General features: G+C 42.8%; 3 protein-coding genes and 3 long non-coding RNA genes across 14 annotated transcripts in view; 2 read left to right on the top strand and 4 right to left on the bottom strand.

The window, feature by feature from the left end:
- The window catches only part of LOC5567088 (centrosomal protein of 290 kDa), a 50110-nt gene extending 48974 nt beyond the window's left edge, over window positions 1–1136 (top strand). Inside the window, 2 exon segments of the mRNA XM_021841770.1 lie at window positions 76–248; window positions 318–1136. Of these exon segments, the coding sequence (XP_021697462.1) occupies window positions 76–248; window positions 318–921 (777 nt within the window). The 3' untranslated portion in view covers window positions 922–1136.
- On the bottom strand, window positions 1051–2202 carry LOC5567091 (charged multivesicular body protein 5). The gene is made up of 3 exons (XM_001651401.2): window positions 1995–2202; window positions 1711–1862; window positions 1051–1652 (listed from the first exon to the last, which is right to left on the bottom strand). The coding sequence occupies exons 1-3, from the start codon at window positions 2061–2063 to the stop codon at window positions 1196–1198; spliced, it is 678 nt and encodes a 225-aa protein (XP_001651451.1). The 5' UTR covers window positions 2064–2202; the 3' UTR covers window positions 1051–1195.
- Window positions 2203–8315: 6113 nt separating this feature from the next.
- Window positions 8316–8723, top strand: LOC110675113. Its single transcript, XR_002499291.1, has 2 exons — window positions 8316–8490; window positions 8551–8723. It is a non-coding gene; the product is annotated as an uncharacterized LOC110675113 (long non-coding RNA).
- Window positions 8519–9248, bottom strand: LOC110675112. The gene is made up of 3 exons (XR_002499290.1): window positions 9005–9248; window positions 8720–8950; window positions 8519–8657 (listed from the first exon to the last, which is right to left on the bottom strand). It is a non-coding gene; the product is annotated as an uncharacterized LOC110675112 (long non-coding RNA).
- Window positions 9249–11544: 2296 nt separating this feature from the next.
- The window catches only part of LOC5567089 (integral membrane protein GPR155), a 106200-nt gene continuing 98175 nt past the window's right edge, over window positions 11545–19569 (bottom strand). For all 9 annotated transcript variants that reach the window (XM_021841763.1, XM_021841764.1, XM_021841760.1 and 6 more), the window contains 4 exons: window positions 13841–14779; window positions 13258–13781; window positions 12688–13197; window positions 11545–12349 (listed from right to left, as the gene is read on the bottom strand). In XM_021841763.1, coding sequence (XP_021697455.1) covers window positions 12148–12349; window positions 12688–13197; window positions 13258–13781; window positions 13841–14779 — 2175 coding nt within the window. In that variant the 3' untranslated portion in view covers window positions 11545–12147. The remainder of the gene's footprint in view (window positions 12350–12687; window positions 13198–13257; window positions 13782–13840; window positions 14780–19569) is intronic.
- Window positions 16147–16605, bottom strand: LOC110675853. The gene is made up of 2 exons (XR_002499851.1): window positions 16417–16605; window positions 16147–16341 (listed from the first exon to the last, which is right to left on the bottom strand). It is a non-coding gene; the product is annotated as an uncharacterized LOC110675853 (long non-coding RNA).

The raw sequence follows: 19569 nt of genomic DNA, 5'->3' as shown, positions 1-19569 counted from the left end.
ACCTGCTGCCAGTCCTGTACTATATCTTGATATCGACATGACAATTGTTTTACATACTTATTCCCCATTCCACAGGGCTCCAACGCGATGACCCACGAGCTGGAACGGATGCAGGAAAAGCAATCCAATCTAGAGGCACAAAACATTCGACTGGAAGCGAAAGCCCTTCAGCTTCAGCTGGACAATGACATGCTTCGTCAGAGTGACGAGTCTGAAAGACTGCGCAGCCAGATTAAGCATCTTGAAGAGTAAGTTGTTCAGAATCTAGTTCCCCAGTTCAACCCATACTAAAACAAAATCCCACTGAATTCAAACAGGTACATAATAGTGTTGAAGGAGGAACTTAGCAAGGTAACAGCGGGTTGTCCGGAAACGATAAACTTTGATAACTTGTGTCAGCGATGCTCCCGATGTAGTACCTCCGGATCGGCCACCAATAGCGAGCTGGCCGATTACAACTCCAAATTGGAGCAAACTGTCATTGCGCTACGCAGGGTTGTGGAAAAACTAAAAGTGGAGAACAAGCAACTCAAGGAGAACAAACCATGTCCGATGACAACGGCAAACGATCGCAAATCTGCCCAGGGGATGGTGAGCAAAGAAAGTTACGAACGTCTGCAGAAGGAACATGACAAGCTTCAGCAAAACTACACGGAAGCCTTGAATCGTGTGGCTGCCCTACAGGTGGAAGTTGAACTGCTATCCAGTGTGACCTGCCCACGGTGCCATCCGCGGGAGGGTGCTTCCCAGGAGTCGGAACCGGACTTGTTGGAAAAGAAAACGCAACTGCTGGAGAAGGCGAAAATTCTGTTGAGCCGTGCAGCCGCTAAGGAACGTTACTTGAAGGAACAAATTGCGCTGCTCAGAAGGAAATGTTCAGATTTGCAAAACGTACCTGTTATCGATGAGATCAGCGAGTAGATTATGCAGCTGATCGTACTTCACAGGATCTTCTTATCACTGCCATTTTGTGTTGAAGTTTTATATCTTGGTTGAGTTTTGGATTTGTTCACTCTCTTTGTTTTTACACGAGTCCTTTAAAACGCACAATTTCACTTAAGGTGAACTGTTCATTTAAAATGTAATATGTATCTTCGGTCGTGCAAGTAAGTTTCACAGATATAATAAGCCTTAATTAGAAAAAATAAAACGAAATAACCGCCAGCATGACTAAATTCACTCACATCCATCCAGCCTAGGTGCTTTTCACTTGAGTCGGAATCTGAGGCAGTCCGAACTCGTCTACCAAAATGCCGTCCTTATTGGTAACACTGTCCGCGCCGGGTTCCTTATCGGGAGCAGCCGGTGCCTTGACCACATCGTCCAGATAACTGGTGTCGTCATCCAGGGCAATCTCATCGCCCAAGGCATCCAGTTCCGCTTGCAGTTCATCGTCGTCAATCTCCGGCATTCCGTAGCTGCGTCCCATCGCCTCCTGGACCTCGTCGGCCTGTTCCAGCATGTCCGCCATGTCGTCCTGAATGTCTTCAATCTCTTCGATGTTGATCTTTTTAAACTCCTTCTTCATCGACTTCATGCCGTCCTTCATGGCCGCCACTGTGGCGTGGGTATCCTTGAGAGTTTGGGCGGCAAAGTTGGCCTGCTCCATGTTGAACGACTGGTTCCTCAGATTTTCTACCTGGTTTTCATACCTGGAAGAAAAGATCTCAATGTGAGCGCCCTCAGAAATACACTATAATAGGGTCTTACTGTTTTCGCTGCTTGAGCACCCGCAGGGCCTTCGCCTTGACGGCATTCTTAGCCGGACCTTCCCGCATCTTGGCCATCTGGTCCTTGTATTTGCGCAGTTCGGCATCGAGGGTGCGAACCTTCTGATCGATGGTTTCCGCTCGGGAATCAACCTGCAAACGGGACGGAACGAATTAAAATGCATCAACAATTTATGGCCTTGACGGAAATATTGGCGTTTTATTATTCGAATCAAGATGAGTCATCGCCAGGCAGAGGAAAATGCACTGCTTTCCATTACTTACCCCCTTGATGCAATCATCAATACTTGGTCCGGGTTCTTTGGGCTTTGATTTACCAAATAGACGGTTCATTGTTGCACAATTTTTACGAAATCAAATAGAAAAAGAGATTTTTCTTTTAATACTTTTAAACTGGTGTAAATTGTGTTTACTTTCGCGAGAGTCACGCAAAAAACTCGACTGACTTGCGAAGCGAGAAAAACACAACAGTGCGAAGCTGTCAACCGAAACGTCTGATTCAGACGTTAGGTCGATTGTATAGCTATAGCAGAATTCACGTCCAGATGGCGCTGAGCTGAGAAAACAAAATTTGCTAAATTTTACAGGGTGCGAGTGATAGGGGGACCTGGGGTAATATGCACCACTTCAGGAAGATGTGCCGAAATGAACACTAAACAACGTGTATGCAGTGTTTTAATAAACGAATCTAGTTAGTTTAGGTGCATTCTACATGGTGTCGAGCGAGTTTTTATCATAATTACACTAGATAATTGGAAAATTTAACATTTTTCGAACCCTATCTTTATTGAGATAAAGTAGTGGCAGCCCCCTGGTAGCACATGTGAAAAAGCGAGTAAGTCAACCCCCTGGTTGATTACATGACAATTCACATTTGCATAGGTGTTGATTGTGTGAGTGTGTAAATTAACGAAGCATTTTGCTGATTGATATGTATTTTTGTTATTGTTTTTTTTTAGTCCGTACTGCTTACTCGTTGTAAATAGATGTGAAATGAGAACGTAATCGTCGTAATTTACTTTCATCCGATCACGTGAATCCCGGGACTGGTATGGTTTTTTTTTTGCGCAGGCCCATGACAACCATATATCACAGACAAACAGACGTAACACTGATTAAATTCCCATCGACCACTCATTTAACGAGCATCTCAAATTCGTTATGTTACAAATCTCAGAACCAGAGGCGCGTGCATCGTTTTTCTTCGCGTTTGACGTTTCACACTACCGCCATCTGCCGGTCTTGTTGCACGAAACACCTTTTCGTGCAACATGCTCACCAGATGATGATGGTGTAAACTGGGCGATGGATTTTGAATAAATCTGTTCTAAGAGTTACGTCTGTTTGTCTGTGATATATCGATACACAGCAACCCCCTGAAGAAAGCTCTAGTTCTTGAAGCCTGCCACCTTTGTTGTGGCGCTAGTGATTTTTAAGCTCTGTTCATGTCACGCTGCTTGCGGAAGCGTCAAATTTCGCCGGACAAATTTAATGAAATCAATGTTTTGGTTAACAAAATATGCAATGCAAAGGACAACTATACAAATTAATCTATATATTGCGCAATACTATACATACTGGCTCAGATGCTTTGAAGCATAATGGAGCTAAATAAGTAATAACAATGCTCATATATTTGAAAATAGAGACTGTCATCATACTAGCCAAGGTGTTTTTTTTTTCTATAAATGGACCAATGGACCGATGCACGAGTTCATTATTTGACGTTTGAGCGGTGCCGCGTTATTTACGTGACCATGGCAACGAGTGAATTCGGCACCGCTCAAACGTCGAATTAATGAACTCGTGCATGGACCGATGCACGAATTCACTAATTTGACGCTTGAGCGGTGCCGTATTCACTACCCAAGTAACCATGGAGCATTATATAATTGCATATATAATGCAGCTGCATTGCCGTAAACCTACCATTAAAGTAGTTTAAAAGTGGAAAAGGGCACTTTTACAGTTAAATTAATGCAAAAAGGACGATAAAGCAATGAAGCAACTTATAAAGTAATATTAATGCAACAATACAATTTATAAAGTGATGTTAGTGCATTGATACATTTGTAATGTAGGGTTAATGCTTTATTCCTTGACAGCTCTTGAAATTTGTTGAATAAAAGCAATGTTGCATCAATGGTGTTGATATGCAGTAGAATACGTGCAATGTTATAATGCTTGTGGTTACTTGGGTAGTTGCCATGGTCACGTAAATAACGCGGCACCGCTCAATCAAAAATTAACAATCCATACACGGAGAAATCAGACTTCCCAAAAAATAAATTCGTTTTTACTCAAATTTGGGTAAACTGCATTTAGTATTTACCCACGGTTGGGTTGTTTTGCCTCTCTCGCAACAGCAATGTTGTCAAAAACAGAGAGAGACGCACCGACCCAGCGTCAAAGTTCAATGGAATAAGCCAAATTTGGGTTCTTTCAAGTTTACCTAACGTTAAGTTGTTTTAACCCATCACGGAGACTTCGAAAGCTAACGCTGCGTAGATTTTTTTTGCACTGAGTTGTTTGTTTTGCCGCTGTTAAATAGAAACAACCTAAAGATAGGTATATATCAGTTTACCCAAATTTGGGTTATCCCACGGAAGAGCCGAATCAGGTCCGTCCCACTCGGGCTCAGATTGGGTACCAGTTCTAGTACTGCATTTGATTCCTCGGTAGTGCAAAAGCAGGGTGGGTGTACGACTGTCAACTACAAACAAAGCTCGCCTAACAATCATCTCTCGGGCGGGCCGTCCCAAACGACATCATCTCTCACGCGAGCTGGCCCATACAGCACAGGTCGAAACGCGGGCCGTACCAGGCAGCAAATTCTGATTCATTTCAACACTCAAACAGCGGGATGCCTAGCAGCGTTGTGAGCCAAACGAGTACACCCACAAAACATGAACGGTAGGCGCACCTCGTTGCGTATACCCCCCCTGCTATTTCCACGGCTATACAAAGCTACAGTTTTAATAAACTGTTTCATACATTGCAGATATGTTTTGTGTACCCAGTTTCGAATTTGTATTGAGGATACAAATTCTTTTTTTAGAGAAAAAATGATCTTTTTGTAAGAGGGTTGCTAATTTCAAAGAAAATTGCCTATCTCCTAATAATTCGTCAAAATTTCGTTTGTATAATTCGTTAAACATTCAACCAGTACAGGTTTTAAAAATATTTAAATGATAATACATGCATCCCGCTAGGAATTATAGCACCGAATCACTCAAAAATGATCAACTTCCCCCCAGTTTACGGTACATGATAACATTGATCATAAGTTCCGTAATCAGAATCTGACGATCGTTACCATTCAGATGTTTATTGTACAACCCGATAAAATTCAGAAAGAGGACTTCGCTCAATTTCCTCTTCTTTATCAACGAACTTAAGGTAACACACGATAGACTCATCTTGGCATCCATGAAAAATCTATGTTCATACTATCGTTGAAAAGAAAAATTTTCTGTTTTATATCATATCGGTCATTTGATGATCTATCGGATCATATGCTTGCTAACAACAGGCATGGTGATACACTTTCAGTTCATCTTTGTCCGGTAGAACCGATATCACATCCCCAAAACTACAAAATTGATCATCATTTACGGATAGCAAACAGTTGCACCTTAAGCACCGCCAACACATTTTCAATCGGAAGGATTTTGGCGCGCTCGAACTGAACTGAATCCTCCGTTGTGGTGAAACTTCATCCGTCGACGTGATGTTGGACTGTTTTCAAAAACAGTCGAGATGAAAGCCGAGCCGACAGAGCAATGACAGTTCGTTCAAAACTTCGCTTCGGAAGTCCAACCGGCGAACTCCAGATTGGTGCTGCGAAGTCAATATTAACTGTGATGGTAGGAGTGATATTAGATAACGAAATTGGCAACATCTCTTAATAGAAACCTCAATATTACAACAATAGTAATACATTCTACTTCCTCTTCCTCTTGCATTACCATATACACTGCAGCGAATTAAAAAGAAAACCGATCTCATAACATAAGGCAATCCATAAGACAGCTGCGATCAGCTGGTTTTTTGTTTATCATGAAGTTTTGACGTTTCACGATCGGAGTGACCGTTCGATTACAAAGGAAAATGTAAAGCTCCGATAACACTCCCATGCTTTGTTTACCCTGCCGTTTCGGTTACATGTACACTTTCAGCTGTCAGTCCTAGCGCGGAAAGTCCTCATGGATAGCCTTATTCACAACTTCCTCGACCCTTCTAATGTGTACTTAGACGCGCACGCTTCCGCAACGGATTTTGGTTTGTTTGCAGCTTAAAGCACCAGCTGTCAAATCAGCACCTTCTCCAGCACCAAATTTTTGGCTTCACTCCAGTTGTTCGTGGATGACAGCCGTTTCAGTCCTGTGATACACAGTGTTCTTCGTAGCTAGGATGTCCCGGACGATAAGTTTATATCGCCCACTGTCAGTTGTAAGAACTGTGAAAATTAAGACCATTGTTTTGTTTAATTATTTGTTATCAGTGATTTGATTGCGACCAGGATGGGTGTACGGCTGTCAACTACAAACAAAGCTCACCTAACAATCATCTCTCGGGCGGGCCGTCCCAAACAGCATCATCTCTCACGCGGGCGACCCAAACAGCACAGGTCGAAACGCGGGCCATGCCAGACAGCAAATGCTGATGCATTTCAACACTCAAACAGCGGGATGCCTAGCAGCGTTGTGAGCCAAACGAATACACCCACAAAACATGAACGGTAGGCGAACCTCGTTGCGTATACCCCCCCTGATTGCGACACTTGCTCGATTATGGATCATAAACATTAAACAAAACTTCGCATTCTGATTGCACTCTCGATTCAAATTACCCGAAAATGAGTAAACACATGGATATGTTGACTACGCTAAAAGTCGTCCCGTGCCATGGGCCTGGGCGCTGCAATTCTAACATAATGTGAGTGACAGCCGTAGTTACTGCATTCCAGCACTCGGCATCCGCACACATTCTCTCTATAATATTGTCGGGGGACGTGTTCCCTCCGCATGTAGTGAGCATGAGACCTCTCACAACAATGAAACGGGGGCAATCGAACACGACATGCTCCGCTGTTTCCTCCACACCAGCACAATTGGGGCACGCAGGAGATTCTGAGTGCCCGAACCTATGCAGGTACTGTCTATAGCAACCATGTCCTGACAGAAACTGCGTCAGGTGGAAGCTCACTTCCCCATAGTTTCTACCATATCAATCTGACACATTTGGTATTAGCCGATGGGTCCATCTACCTTTAGTGGAGCTATCCCATTCCTGCTGCCAGCTTCTAAGCTGTAGCTGTATCCGGCCACTTTCCGACTACAAATATTTATTTTCTTTTATGTCCGAGACCACTAGGAAGGTACGAGGGGGGGATAAAAATAAATAAGGAACAAACAAATAAAAATGAAAAAAAAAGTTATTTATTCGAATTTTTATTTTTGACGATAGTTGTTAAACTTTTTTTAATTGTCATCTGGATCATTATTTTACCTGGTTTTTACCCTAAAAATTTAAAAATACTTACCGATTTCAAAAAAAAAAAAATGAATCTTTTTTTTCTCCCCTTTTAAATTTACGGATTTTTGAAGGGTGGGGGGGGTGACATAAAAGAAAATTAATATTTGTATCAACCTGATAATATATATAAAATATCATGAATGTAATAAAGAATACCCTACTTGGTATTTTCATTTCTAACCGTGTGGGCGATGGATTTGAAGAAATTTGTTCTAAGTGTTACGTCTGATTGTTTGTCTGTTTGCTGCCGAGCGGGAGATGATTGATGACTTCCATTTGAGCCCATTCACATATTTCATAACGCTGAAGGGGGTGGGTGGGTGTCTTCAAGATGTTACAGACCATACAAAATTTGGAAAATATTCTTACAAAATGCGTTATGACGGGGTGGGTGGGTGTTGAAAATGATCGGGAAGCACTTTGACAGTTCTTCTATGAAAATGACAGGCTCGTGTTAGCACCGATTCTCCACCGATGTAAACAAATGCATAGACGGATCTGTCATATGAAAAGGCCTATTGTTCTATATATGGAGATTTCAATGCGACGGTAGTCAGACGTCAAAGTTAGTTTGACATCTTCTCCTGACATTCGAGTGCTTTTTAGTTGAAGTTTTTCCAACCAGCGGATCATTCCATGTAGCGGACCCCCATCGAGCGAATCCCCACTGTATTCACTCATTCAGCCAGTTCTGTATTGATTGCCTCATTCTGTAATAAGCCATTTTACGAAGCCTGGTCAAATGACAGGAGACCTGGGATTTTTCAATCATCGTCGTCAGTTTTCGCGATGATGATGGTTGATGACTGTGCGCATTTCTAGCGTAGCTTTTCATCCAGGCGAAAACTTAAATGGAGAAAAATTATTAAAATATTTCTGATCACAAAAGTGCTTTTTTATGTGCAATATGGGTAACAAAGAGGTAGCTGATACAATAACTAGGTGTAATGTTGCAGTAACGAACATTTTTGGATCTCATTTTTGTCATTTTCTCCATGTCCTCGTTTGGTAAGATGAGGCGTTGTTGAAAATCACGCTGGATTTAATCCCAGGTCTCCTGTCAATTGACGCCGTTTCGGCGATCAGCTGTTCCGAAACGTCTCGTAAAATGGCTCATAGTATTTAATTGCTGTCGAGTGACAAAATGTTTGGCCTTAACCGCCTTAACACATTCGCTTTTGAACTTGACAGTTATGTACCCACCAGATGCAAGGATGGTTCGGTAAGGCAAACAATGGGAACACTAGCGATAATCTCTATCCAGTACTTTAATATCTTTTAGTGGAACAGCTTGCTGTGGAAACTGATGATTCTGGATTCGATTCGATGATTCTGGATTTGTTATAACTGGAGTTAAAAGATTGGGACACATTTTGCACAGTTTGCGACCTTAAACAAACGGCTATTAAATAATATTGAAGATATTTCAGAATAAAAGATATTATACTTACGGAACACTTGAGGACGTTGAAATATTGGACAATACTGTCACATCGTTAGGAGGAATGGCAATAGGAACAGCGCTTGCCCGAAGCTGTTTTCCTTTGCCAGTAATAATAAAATCGTTCGCCCGGAAGTGACGCGAACAGATGTAGACTCTGGGGCCAGGAGAAGGGATTTCATCACCGTTGTTTAGCAGAGCTGCTTTCCATGCAACGATCTGCGAGGCATCGCGAGGTATTCTACAATTTTCTTAAATAGTGATTGAATTCAATAATTATGCATGATATATTTACCTATGAAACGAAACAGAAGGACCAGCTGTTCGCTCAGAGATGCCACAACTTAAAATAAAACACCGTCGAACCATTGTTGAACTTCAATAATTGAAATTAACGCAAAAAACACTTGTCGATCGCGATAAATCTAAAGTTCGGATAAACATAAACAATAACAATGCCGCCGGGTGTACAAACCGTTTGACAGTTGGTCGGCGTTAAGTCAGAGGGGACCAAGTACAAAACTTGAAAAAAAAGGATTATTCTCTCATTAGATACGAAGTTACATTACCTCCGTTACACTTTGATCAGATTTGATGAATGCTGTAAACTGCGAGAGATATGTATTGCAATTTTAGAGATAACTTTCCGTTCTACGGTTGAACAGAAAGCTACCGCAGCAGTCACATTACTGATTTTCACAAAGCATCATCGATCGGCTGCGATGATACCTTGGAAACCAGACTGATGATTGTTGTTTTCGGCTGGTTTCCAAAGCTGTGGACTTTACTAGCATACTTTGATTAGATGGTTGCGTTCAATGATACAATGATTCTCAAGGCTGCGGTAGAACTTTGACAGCTGCGGTAGAACTTGGCGGCTACCGCAGAACGGAAAATTTTCAAAAGAACCGTAATAATAAATTTACTTTGGATAATCGACAAAAATCGATAAATGTGTGCAGTCAGAATGAACCAAGTGTTTATTACCATAACAACGAAAATGATCAGCGCGCTGAGGAATGTGAGGAAATAAAAAGCATTTCAAGAGATTTGTCAGATTTTTCGACATCCAATGATTCTTCTACTTATCCATCAATAGAAATTTAAAAAATATTACTTAATTCGATGCATTTGATTTTGATTTTTGACCATTTACCATATTTGGATGGGTGGTCAGAAATTACAACAATTTATGTGCAGACAGCGGACCAAGTGTTGAAAAGCAATAACTGATTGATTATTGCATTTTTTTGAGCCAATTTCAGAGTCCAATAGAAGTCTATGGTAATTCTATGGTGGAATGTCTTAGAACCCGCTTATTGGACCAGTATATTTTTGTTGGTACTCAAGATTTTCACTTGGTCCACTCTGACTGAACGCGTATTTGAACATTTCTGGTCTTCGATGCCCTGACCCTGTAAAAACTTAATTTTCAAGCTATTGTTATGCCAGATTTGAAATGATCGTGAAATGTGTGGTCGATTCCGTCAGTGTTACTTCTGTTTGTCTGTGGTATAAGAATAACGCATTTTTTTTCAAACTTCTAGAGTTTACCTTTCACTATAAAGTGTTTCTCTTTGTAGTATGAAAAGATTTTTGTACGAAGTCGAAGGTGGTTTAAGGTTTACCTGTCCCAACAGAGACAACAGATGGACAACAGAATGACGAATTATAAGTGATTATTGGGTTCATTCACAAATTTCATAACGCCAAATATGGTCATTTTTGACACCCACCCACATCCTCGTAACGCATTTTGTATGACTATTTGTAGAATTTTATATGAACTGTAACACTTGAAGACACCCACCCACCCCCTTCAGCGTTATGAAATTTGTGAATGGGCCCATTCATAGGTGAATGGTTAGATACAGGATAATTAAAAACTTTCTAATTGCCATATACCAACTTTTATATATAATAATTTTAGAGTGCAAAAATAATAACTGACAAAGTCAGACGAGTGACAGAAGAAGGATTTTTTAAGAAGCAAGAGTTCTGAATACCGTACACCCCCGTTAATTTGAACGATACCTCATGCAAACCATCGGGGTTCATTTTTAATTTGAACATCTAGTCACCCTAGAATCGTGTTTCTGGTCACCTCTTTCACTGTTTTATTTTGATTCTGCGTTCCGTTTTACAGCGTTCCATTTCACTTTACTCCGTTCCAGAAGCTAAATGACGATTGAAAATAGAAATAATAAACCATAGAAGAATAATGTCGCTGGTGTTCCCTTTGTTCTCGCTCAGAAACATGTTGGGTACAAAAATGTCAAACTGCATACATTTTCGCGTTGACATTTATAGCCCCGCCTATCTCCGCCAGCAAAAGATGTTCCTGCTGCGACGCCAGCGACATTCTTCTTCTATGGTTTATTACTTCTATTCGATTGAACCATTTTTAATCTGAACGATATGCAAATTAGCGGGGTACAAATTAAAAAGTGTTCAGATTAAATGTGGTCCAGGCTATCGACATGATGGAGACACCATCTTCTATGGTGACAGAGGGCTCGATTGGCTTGTCAGATAGATCGGGCCCGGGACATCCTGTCTACTGCAAATCGCTGCAGTTGATATAGGGCATGTCCATTGCCTGATGTGGTCAAAACAACGGGGGTACCCGGTTTGGAGGTTTGCTCTAAGTGGGAGTAAATAAACTCAGCCTCTTCTATTTCAACGTTGAATGTATGAGCAAAGCTATATTTATTGCAAAATGTATTGCAAAATTTGTGTACAAGCACTTCCCTTCTTATATAGTTACAATATATGATCTATGTATCTCTAAGGATTAGTCATCAAAAATAAATAAAAGAAGCTCTAGCCTATCAGTTATGTTGCTCAATACTATAAATATTTCATATTTGTATATTTCTATTTGTAGCTTGTATCAGACCAAGTTTTTTGTGTGTGTATTGATTGAGAACCTTTAAAGCGTTTACTACATTCATAAAATATTCTATGTTCAATTTACATTGTTTCATCCTACTGTGTTCCTTTCGCTAGAAAGACTAAAATATTTACAATCATACGAATCACGATGCTGCTCAATCATACCTACCGCTTCTTGCTCGACAAGTCATATAGGATAATAAATATCTAAACTAGGAATTATTCAACAAAATTCGCCTTACAAAACAAAACTAGTTAAACAAATAAAACCTACGAGTACCGTCGTAGTCATCACAATACTTTCCATTTCGATACTCTTTTTTGGTAACCGGTTACGATTCGTCTCTCTTTTTTAGGGAAATAGAATACTCTTGGAGTTTTTAGTTGTGCATCCTTGCTATTCCTAGATTGATTCGATTTATCATCTGCTTTTTTGGTCTATAAATCCTTAGAAATACTGGCTGCTGCGAGATAAAGCAAAGCACTCCAGAGTTGGGGGGTTGTCCTGATTCATGGCGATCTAGCGATCTAACCACTACCAACCTACAAACGATCGCAGAACGTGTACAGCAGGTTGCGATCGTGGAAGTGGTACACGTTGTTGATGTGCCGCAGCACCCGGCCATCGATCAAGCGCCTCGCATAGTGCGTTGCATCCGAACGATCCTTGGCCAGACCCACCTCGATCAGCCAATCGACGAAAACGTTGCCGTAAAACACCTTCTTGTAGATACGGATGCGCCATCTGCAATGGGGGGAATGGGAGTTGCTCTTTTGAATAGTTCTTTATTTAAATTCATGAAATCAATCATCAAATTAACGTCGACTTAGTCGACCAAAAGCACAATGATGTCGACTTTTGTTTCAACAAACATTTCTCATTTCTTTAAACTGAACTGAATAAGTCTATTGAAGATCGACAGCTATTGCCGACTTAGTCGACCAAGACCGCATTAGAGTCGACATAGTCGACAAAAAAGCCCATTGATGTCGACTTTTATCTCAACAAACATGCTATCAATTGACAAACAAGTCTGCTTCGATGTTCCGCACAAATGGCGATGAATTTCAAATAAACCATACCTCTTATCCCTGGCGATCGCCTTGCGACAATTGTCCAGATGATGCGTCGTAAACTGATCGCAGATGTGTCGCGTTTCGGCGGACAGCTCGCTCCAAATCGGAAGCTGGAGCAGATTCGCTCCGTACCAGACCTTGCGCCAAAACTTCATCAACGGTAGCAACAGTTCTCCGGTGTCGGTGATGAATACGGCCAGCACTATAATGCTCTGGCCAAAGTTGAGGAAAGCATCCAGGAAGGTCAGCTCGACGTAGATTCCGGACATGCCTTCCATGATGAGGGTCCACACCGAAAGGGCCAGACCCACGAACATGGAACAGAGGAGTAGAATCAAGAGGACCATGTGCTTGAGCGTTTGATGCTCGTCGATCGTTTTGTCGAACTCCAGCGGTTCCAGACCGTCGCGAGCCTGCTCGCGGTAATGCTCAATCAACGATTGACACTGCTGTTTGGAGGCGGACGGACAGTTGAACTGCGCCGAACACATTCCGCTGGATGTTATGGTTTCCTCGCTAGAATCAGAGAACAAAGTATTATACGTTACGAAGATCAAGATCTCTTTGAACACCTACTTTTCAAGATCATTGTTCACGCTTTGTTGAACAACCAAATCTTCAATGTCTACAACAGTTCGTCCCCCATTTGAACTTCCACCGCCGTTTCCGGCACTGCAACATCCCCCGCCATTAGAACCTCCGCAACCCCCACTGCCGCCTCTCAGAATTTCATCATCACTCGAAGTAACGGATGGTCGACGTCTGTGGACCGTCCGGCTGTGATGACCCGCTGCCGTCGGAGATTGCTGGATCAAGTTCGTTACCGACGAAGCCCCAAGCGTACTCGTGTCCGTTTCCGGCGAGGACACCTCCCTCGAGAGGGTCATATACTTTTCGTGCCGTTTCTTGAATCGCTGGTGCAAGATCAAACAGCCCACGGTAACGATGAAGCACATGACTAGAAGAAATACGGCGATCGCGGCCTGGGCATTCCCGTACTGGAAACTAGGGTTGCGCTTCTCCGTTGGAGTGATGTTCTTCGTGTCCAGCAGAAAGAGGAGCGACACGATGATGGTCGGTAGACCCCAAGCTGCGGCAATCTGAGAACGACAGACAGAATGTTGATCGAGTGGGACTTACCCCAAAACCCCATACTTACAAATATCGGCCACAGCTTCAGCACGAAGCACAGACTTCGACACTGCAGAAACAGAATCGTTATAGCCAGGAACGCTGTCCACAGTCGGCTACTGTAGCACCCGATTGTGAAGAAGTAAAACTGCAGATACATCTTCCATCCGGAGTTCTGATCGAACGTCGACCACATGATCACCCCGATGTTACAGATCAGCTGCGATATGATCAGGCAGCTCGTTATCCGATGCGGCATCTTCTTCATCTTCCGCGTCAGCGTGAACAGCACCAGCATCCACACCGAGCAGCACATGGCCACGATGCTGATGTCGAACGCGAACTTGTCCAGCTCGTTCAGATAATCGGACGGATTCAGATTGGTGATCGTGATCATCTTGGCCGAAATGAACATCAGAGGAGCGCTGATGAAGGTCGACGCCACCATGCTGTTGGCGATCAGATCCACGTCCTGATTATACTGCGAGGCTATGACGAAGACGCCCGGTGCCGAGGGGAACGTTCCGTACAGGAACCCGAACGTGCTGAGATCCGTCGTTTCGGAGAAGTTTGCTCCGGCACCGATTATGTTCACGGTTTGTCGGGTCACCAGCGGTAGCACCAACAGCTTAACCAAAATCAGGATGCCCGGTAGGATGAGGCCCGGCCCTTGCAGGGTGGCCCCTTGGCCGACCATTCTTAAGCCTAGTAGGAACAGGGATGTCGCTGAGAAGGAGTTGCCCAAGGCTTGCAGGATACTGGCGAGGACGGTGGGAATGCCGTTGCGGAAGATCTGTCCTCCGATTACGCCCAAGACGGTCATGAAGAGCACCGGGTTGAAGAAGATCGACTCGATGGTTTTGATAACGACTAGAACTTTGCCTTTAAGGAATTTGCGGTTTGAGTTGTCAGCATCGGCCAGTTGGGAACAGGGCGGGATCGATGGGCGACGCGTTTGCTGAAGAGTCTGAAAAGAAGAAGGAGATATACGTAAGTACGTACGGGAAAGTGGGGCAGTTTGGCCACCTTAAGAAAAAGTCGATAAAAGTGCTGAAAATATTATGAAAACTTAGGGTTTTTGTGTGATTTCCAACACTTCTTAGATCAATACACTAGATCTGTATGATTTCCGTTGTCTTATAAAATTGCCGAATGAATGAGAGATTTTTCAAAATTTGTAATTTTTTAGGTCGATTTTTTACCGATGGGGTGAAATGAGCACCCTATTTTTGGTTGTAAAATTATCTCATTTAATCTAAAAAATCAACTATTTTATTCACTAGATTTGAAATTTATTAGTATCTTGTAAAAGAGTTACGAATTTTTTAACATAAAGTACACAAATTTGTATGAAAAAAATCGTTTAAAATCATTTTTGTTTATAACTTTAAATTTAATACTTTAATTTAATAACTTAAATTTTTGACATTTTTCATGTCTTCTACAAAGTTGATAAACATCTTAAGGTGAAGATGAATCGAAGCCAAACCTCAAATTTTCAAGAGCACGGATCTGGAGAACCGTACACCCGTTTGAGCTGAAACCTTAATCGATTGGTCACCACCAGCGAGTGACCAATCGATTAGGTTTTCAGCTCAAACGGATGTTTGGTTCTCCAGATTCGTGCTCTTGAAAATTTGAGGTTTGGCTTCGATTTATCTTCACCTTAAAACGCGTGATTTTGCTGAACATTGTTCCTCTCTATCTCTTAAAGTAAAAAAATTATCAGTCGAATTCGATTTAATAAGGCTTATTTGTTTGATAGTAAAAACCCAAGCAAAGACGCTTATAGACAAAAGTTTTTATCAACTGCCGAATGGGGAGATATGGTACTTTCATGATTTTTAAAAGTTGTCTGCGCCATTTTGCGCCGAAGCCAGTTAAAGAGGCCTAAACTACCCCTTGAAAAAAGAGAAATTCATGAATAACTTTGTTACTTCAAAAGATAGGGTAATGATATGTTCAGCAAAAACACGGGGTTTTCTATGACAAACAACTTTGTAGAAAACACAAAAAAAGTTATAAATCTTGGAACAAAGTTATAATAAAAAATATGATTTTTAGGGGCCATTCACATACAACGGCATATATCTAAAAAAGTATGAGAGATAGAAAAATCGTGTCTTCGACAATTGCCAATTCTACAACATTGTCGAAGACACCATATGTCTATCTAAATGTTTTGAAAAAATAGTTTTTCTATCTCACTGCTAGGTGGATTTATCACAAAACACAAAACTACTGGCGTATTGCTGGATTGCTGGAAACAGTCATACGTTTTTTCACAAGGGACTGACTGACTCTCACTATCGAGGAATAGCTGCGCTGAGAGAATGAAACTAAAATGAACTACAACATTTATTTAATAAGCATATAAATCATTTGAATTTATAAATGAACCCCAACATGCAATGCTGAACCGGCATCTCATTGAAGAAATCAGGACAGCTTGGAAGATCTGATGATTTTTTAAAGGTCTCCGTTTGTTTCAGCTCGCATCTTCCTCAACCCGTTCTACATTGGTTGAATCTGATAAAAAATATATAAAAATAATCATCAGAGGTCGTTCGATGATTTTAATTGATGAGGATTGAAAATGCTTACCGTTAAATAGCAATTAAAACAGTTTTTGAGGAACTCTTAGGATCTTACTGATTCAATGTTGTGACTCCATTCGAACACTCTGGAAAGTATTTTTTCACTCTTTCCTAACTCTTTTCTGATTTCTTAACTAATTATAATCGTGTTTTTAAAATAGTTTCAGGACACGGAAAATTCTGAAACTTCGGATTCTGGCTCAGTTTTCAACGCAGAATAAGAATATGTAAAAACTGGATACCCCTAAACAAGCCAATTTAGATACGTGTTGTCACACGTACGGATATCTTCGGACCTCTGATAAGCAAACTCGTTATTTGGTTGGGAGTTAGCTATAAGATTTACTAGTCCTTTGCTGTAACTGATCCGTCTTGTCGTAACAACTTCAATCGTGTGTTCCAAAGAATTTACCAGTATTTAAATAGGCTTATTAATAAAATTCAATTTGCTAACAAGTAAATTCAACCGAAATAAAAATCCACTCAATTACGATGACTACACAATTCTGTTTTGTTTTGCTCTTTTTCTTTCATTGCCCTATCGGCAGCTATACCCATGTGCCCTATCGGCAGTCAAGCAGCAACTGTGCTGCCAGATTTTCATTCTACCTCGCGCGAATGGGTTTGGTACATTACACCGCAACACTTCCCCGACCCGTAAGGCTGGTTGGACATCTAATCAGCTTTACTGCCTACTATATCCAGTCGCGCTATCTTAGCTACCGGCCTCTCCATCAACCCGCCTGCTGTCTGCACGACGGCTGCTCGTACTCTGCCATCACTTCCTTCTTTCACCTTCACTACTCTTCCACGTAGCCAACCGTTTCTGACCTTCTCTTCCACCACGATGACCAAATCGCCAACTTCAATCGGCTTCACTTCTTCAAACCACTTGGTTCGGCGAGCGATGATCGGCAGATACTCTGTCACCCATCTTCTCCAAAATTGGTCCACCATAGAGCGGCAGAGCTCCCAACTTCCGCGGCACACCATCTTCGGCTCCGTTAACGTCTTCGGAGATTGCACCACTCCCGTTGAATTCAGCAAAAGAAAATGGTTCGGCGTAAGGGCCTCTTGCTGCTCCGTCTCCAATGGAATGAACGTTAGAGGTCTCGAGTTAACTACGCTCTCTGCTTCTACCACAAATGTCGCCAAAGCTTCTTCCTTCGGAATCTCGGTCGTCTGTATCGCCGCTATCGCTGTCTTGACCGAACGCACCAAACGCTCCCAAGCGCCACCCATATGCGGCGCAGCTGGCGGGTTGAACACCCATCGGGTATTAGTGTTGGTGAATGTCTCTGCGAGTTGTTGATCCATTTCCATCATCTCCTTGCGCAAGTCGTTGTTCGCCCCTACGAAATTCGTACCCCTGTCACTGCGTATCTCCACTGGAGCGCCTCTGCGTCCAATAAACCGTCGTATCGCTTGCTTGCACGATTCAGTCGAAAGCGAGTGTGCGACCTCCAGGTGTACGGCACGAGTTGTGAGGCACGTGAATAGTGCAATCCACCTCTTGACAGTGCTGCGATTAACCCGAACTAAGATTGGCCCGAAATAATCGAGTCCCACGTACGAAAACGGTCGTTCATAGGGTTTCAATCTCGCAGCTGGGAGAGGCGCCATTCGAGGAACTGCTGGAACTGCCTTCTTCACTTTGCATAACGTACACATCTTCGTTACCTCTCGTACTGCGACGCGCAGAGCTGATATATGGAACCGCTGTCTAACTTCGTTAACTACCGTTTCATTATTAGCATGCAGGAATCTCCGATGATACCATTCCAGCAGCAATCGGGTGACTACATGAGCCTTCGGAAGAATGATCGGGAATCTCGTATCGTATGACACAAAGGTAGCAGCGGAAATCCTGGACTCCGCACGAATTACTCCGCTATCGTCCATGTACGGCGACAACGTTCGGATTTTGCTCGTCCGCTCCAGTTTGCCGCACTTTGTGCCCTTCTCGTTCAACGCATCGGAAAGGATTGCCATCTCGTCGGGATACTGCTCGCTTTGCACCAGCCGAAATATGGTCATCTCTGCTTGTGCAATTTCGTGCTGCCTCAACGCTCCGGTCACTTGCGGCTCCTTCTTCACTTTCCGCTGCAGATTCACACAAAATCGATGGACATAGGCTACCGAACGCAATAGGCGGTTCCAGTTTGAAAATCGCTGCCAATCCACTACCCACATCCCAGTCGCTTCCGTGTGCACTAGACATTCTCGGAGCTCTTCAACCGTTGTTTCCTCCATCGGTTTCACACCAGTGGGCCACTCCGTTTCCGGTAAACGCAGAAAGCTCGGTCCGCTGAACCAACGACTATTGGGAGATAGGCAAGGTCCTTTTCCCCACTTCGTCGCCAGATCTGATGGATTTTCCTTAGTAGGTACCCAACGCCATTGTGCTACGTCCGACTTAGAAAGGATTTCCCCTACACGGTCGGTAACTACGATGGTCCGAGTTGATCCATGCCAATACCGTCTTCGAATCACTCCACATGGTCGTTCTTCCTATCTTCATCGAATGTCCGTTACGTATGGTTTTCAGTAGGCGAACCCCGATCACCGCCGCCATCAGCTCCAGTCTTGGGATCGATAGCGCCTTCAGCGGAGCTACCTTCGCTTTTCCTCCGATCAATGCCATCCCTATACCGTCTACGAACTCCGCTCGAAAATACGCCACACAAGCGTACGCTTCTTCGCTGGCATCAACAAAGATGTGCAACTGCAGATCCACGATTTCATTCTGCCCGTGCTGAGGAAAGTAACACCGAGGAACGCGAACTTCATCTAACCGCTCAAACATATTCGTCCAGCGCGTCCACATTTCCTTCAGCTGCATCGGTATCCGCTGGTCCCAATCAGTTTTTGATCTCCATAGCTCCTGGATCAACATCTTTCCATGGATTAGGAAAAAAACATAGCAACCCAGCAGGATCGAACGGACTCATCACGACTCGTAACGCTTCTCGTTTTGTGGGATGATCCCTATCGATTGGCAAAGTAGTTGAAAAGGTGAAAACGTCTTCTTCCGGCTTCCAGAACATCCCGAGCACTCTTTCTGTCGAGCTGTTCTTGTCTAACTGTAGACTCTTCTCAGCAATCGCATTACTCTCCCCGACCCGTGCGAGCACCTCTTTCGAGTTTGATAGCCAATTGC

This window comes from Aedes aegypti, chromosome 2, assembly GCF_002204515.2.
Source record: "Aedes aegypti strain LVP_AGWG chromosome 2, AaegL5.0 Primary Assembly, whole genome shotgun sequence".
NCBI classification, from domain to species: domain Eukaryota; kingdom Metazoa; phylum Arthropoda; class Insecta; order Diptera; family Culicidae; genus Aedes; species Aedes aegypti.
The sequence above is the reverse complement of the archived record's forward strand: the minus strand, read 5'-3'. Positions and strand labels throughout refer to the sequence as shown.

Bases quoted from the DNA above. Each gene is read 5' to 3' on its own strand.
- LOC5567091 (XM_001651401.2), bottom strand. From the start codon at position 2,063: ATGAACCGTCTATTTGGTAAATCAAAGCCCAAAGAACCCGGACCAAGT. The intron at 1,863-1,994 runs GTAAGTAATGGA...TCCCGTTTGCAG, and splicing joins TTGATGATTGCATCAAGGGG to GTTGATTCCCGAGCGGAAAC. The intron at 1,653-1,710 runs GTAAGACCCTAT...CTTTTCTTCCAG, and splicing joins GTGCTCAAGCAGCGAAAACA to GTATGAAAACCAGGTAGAAA.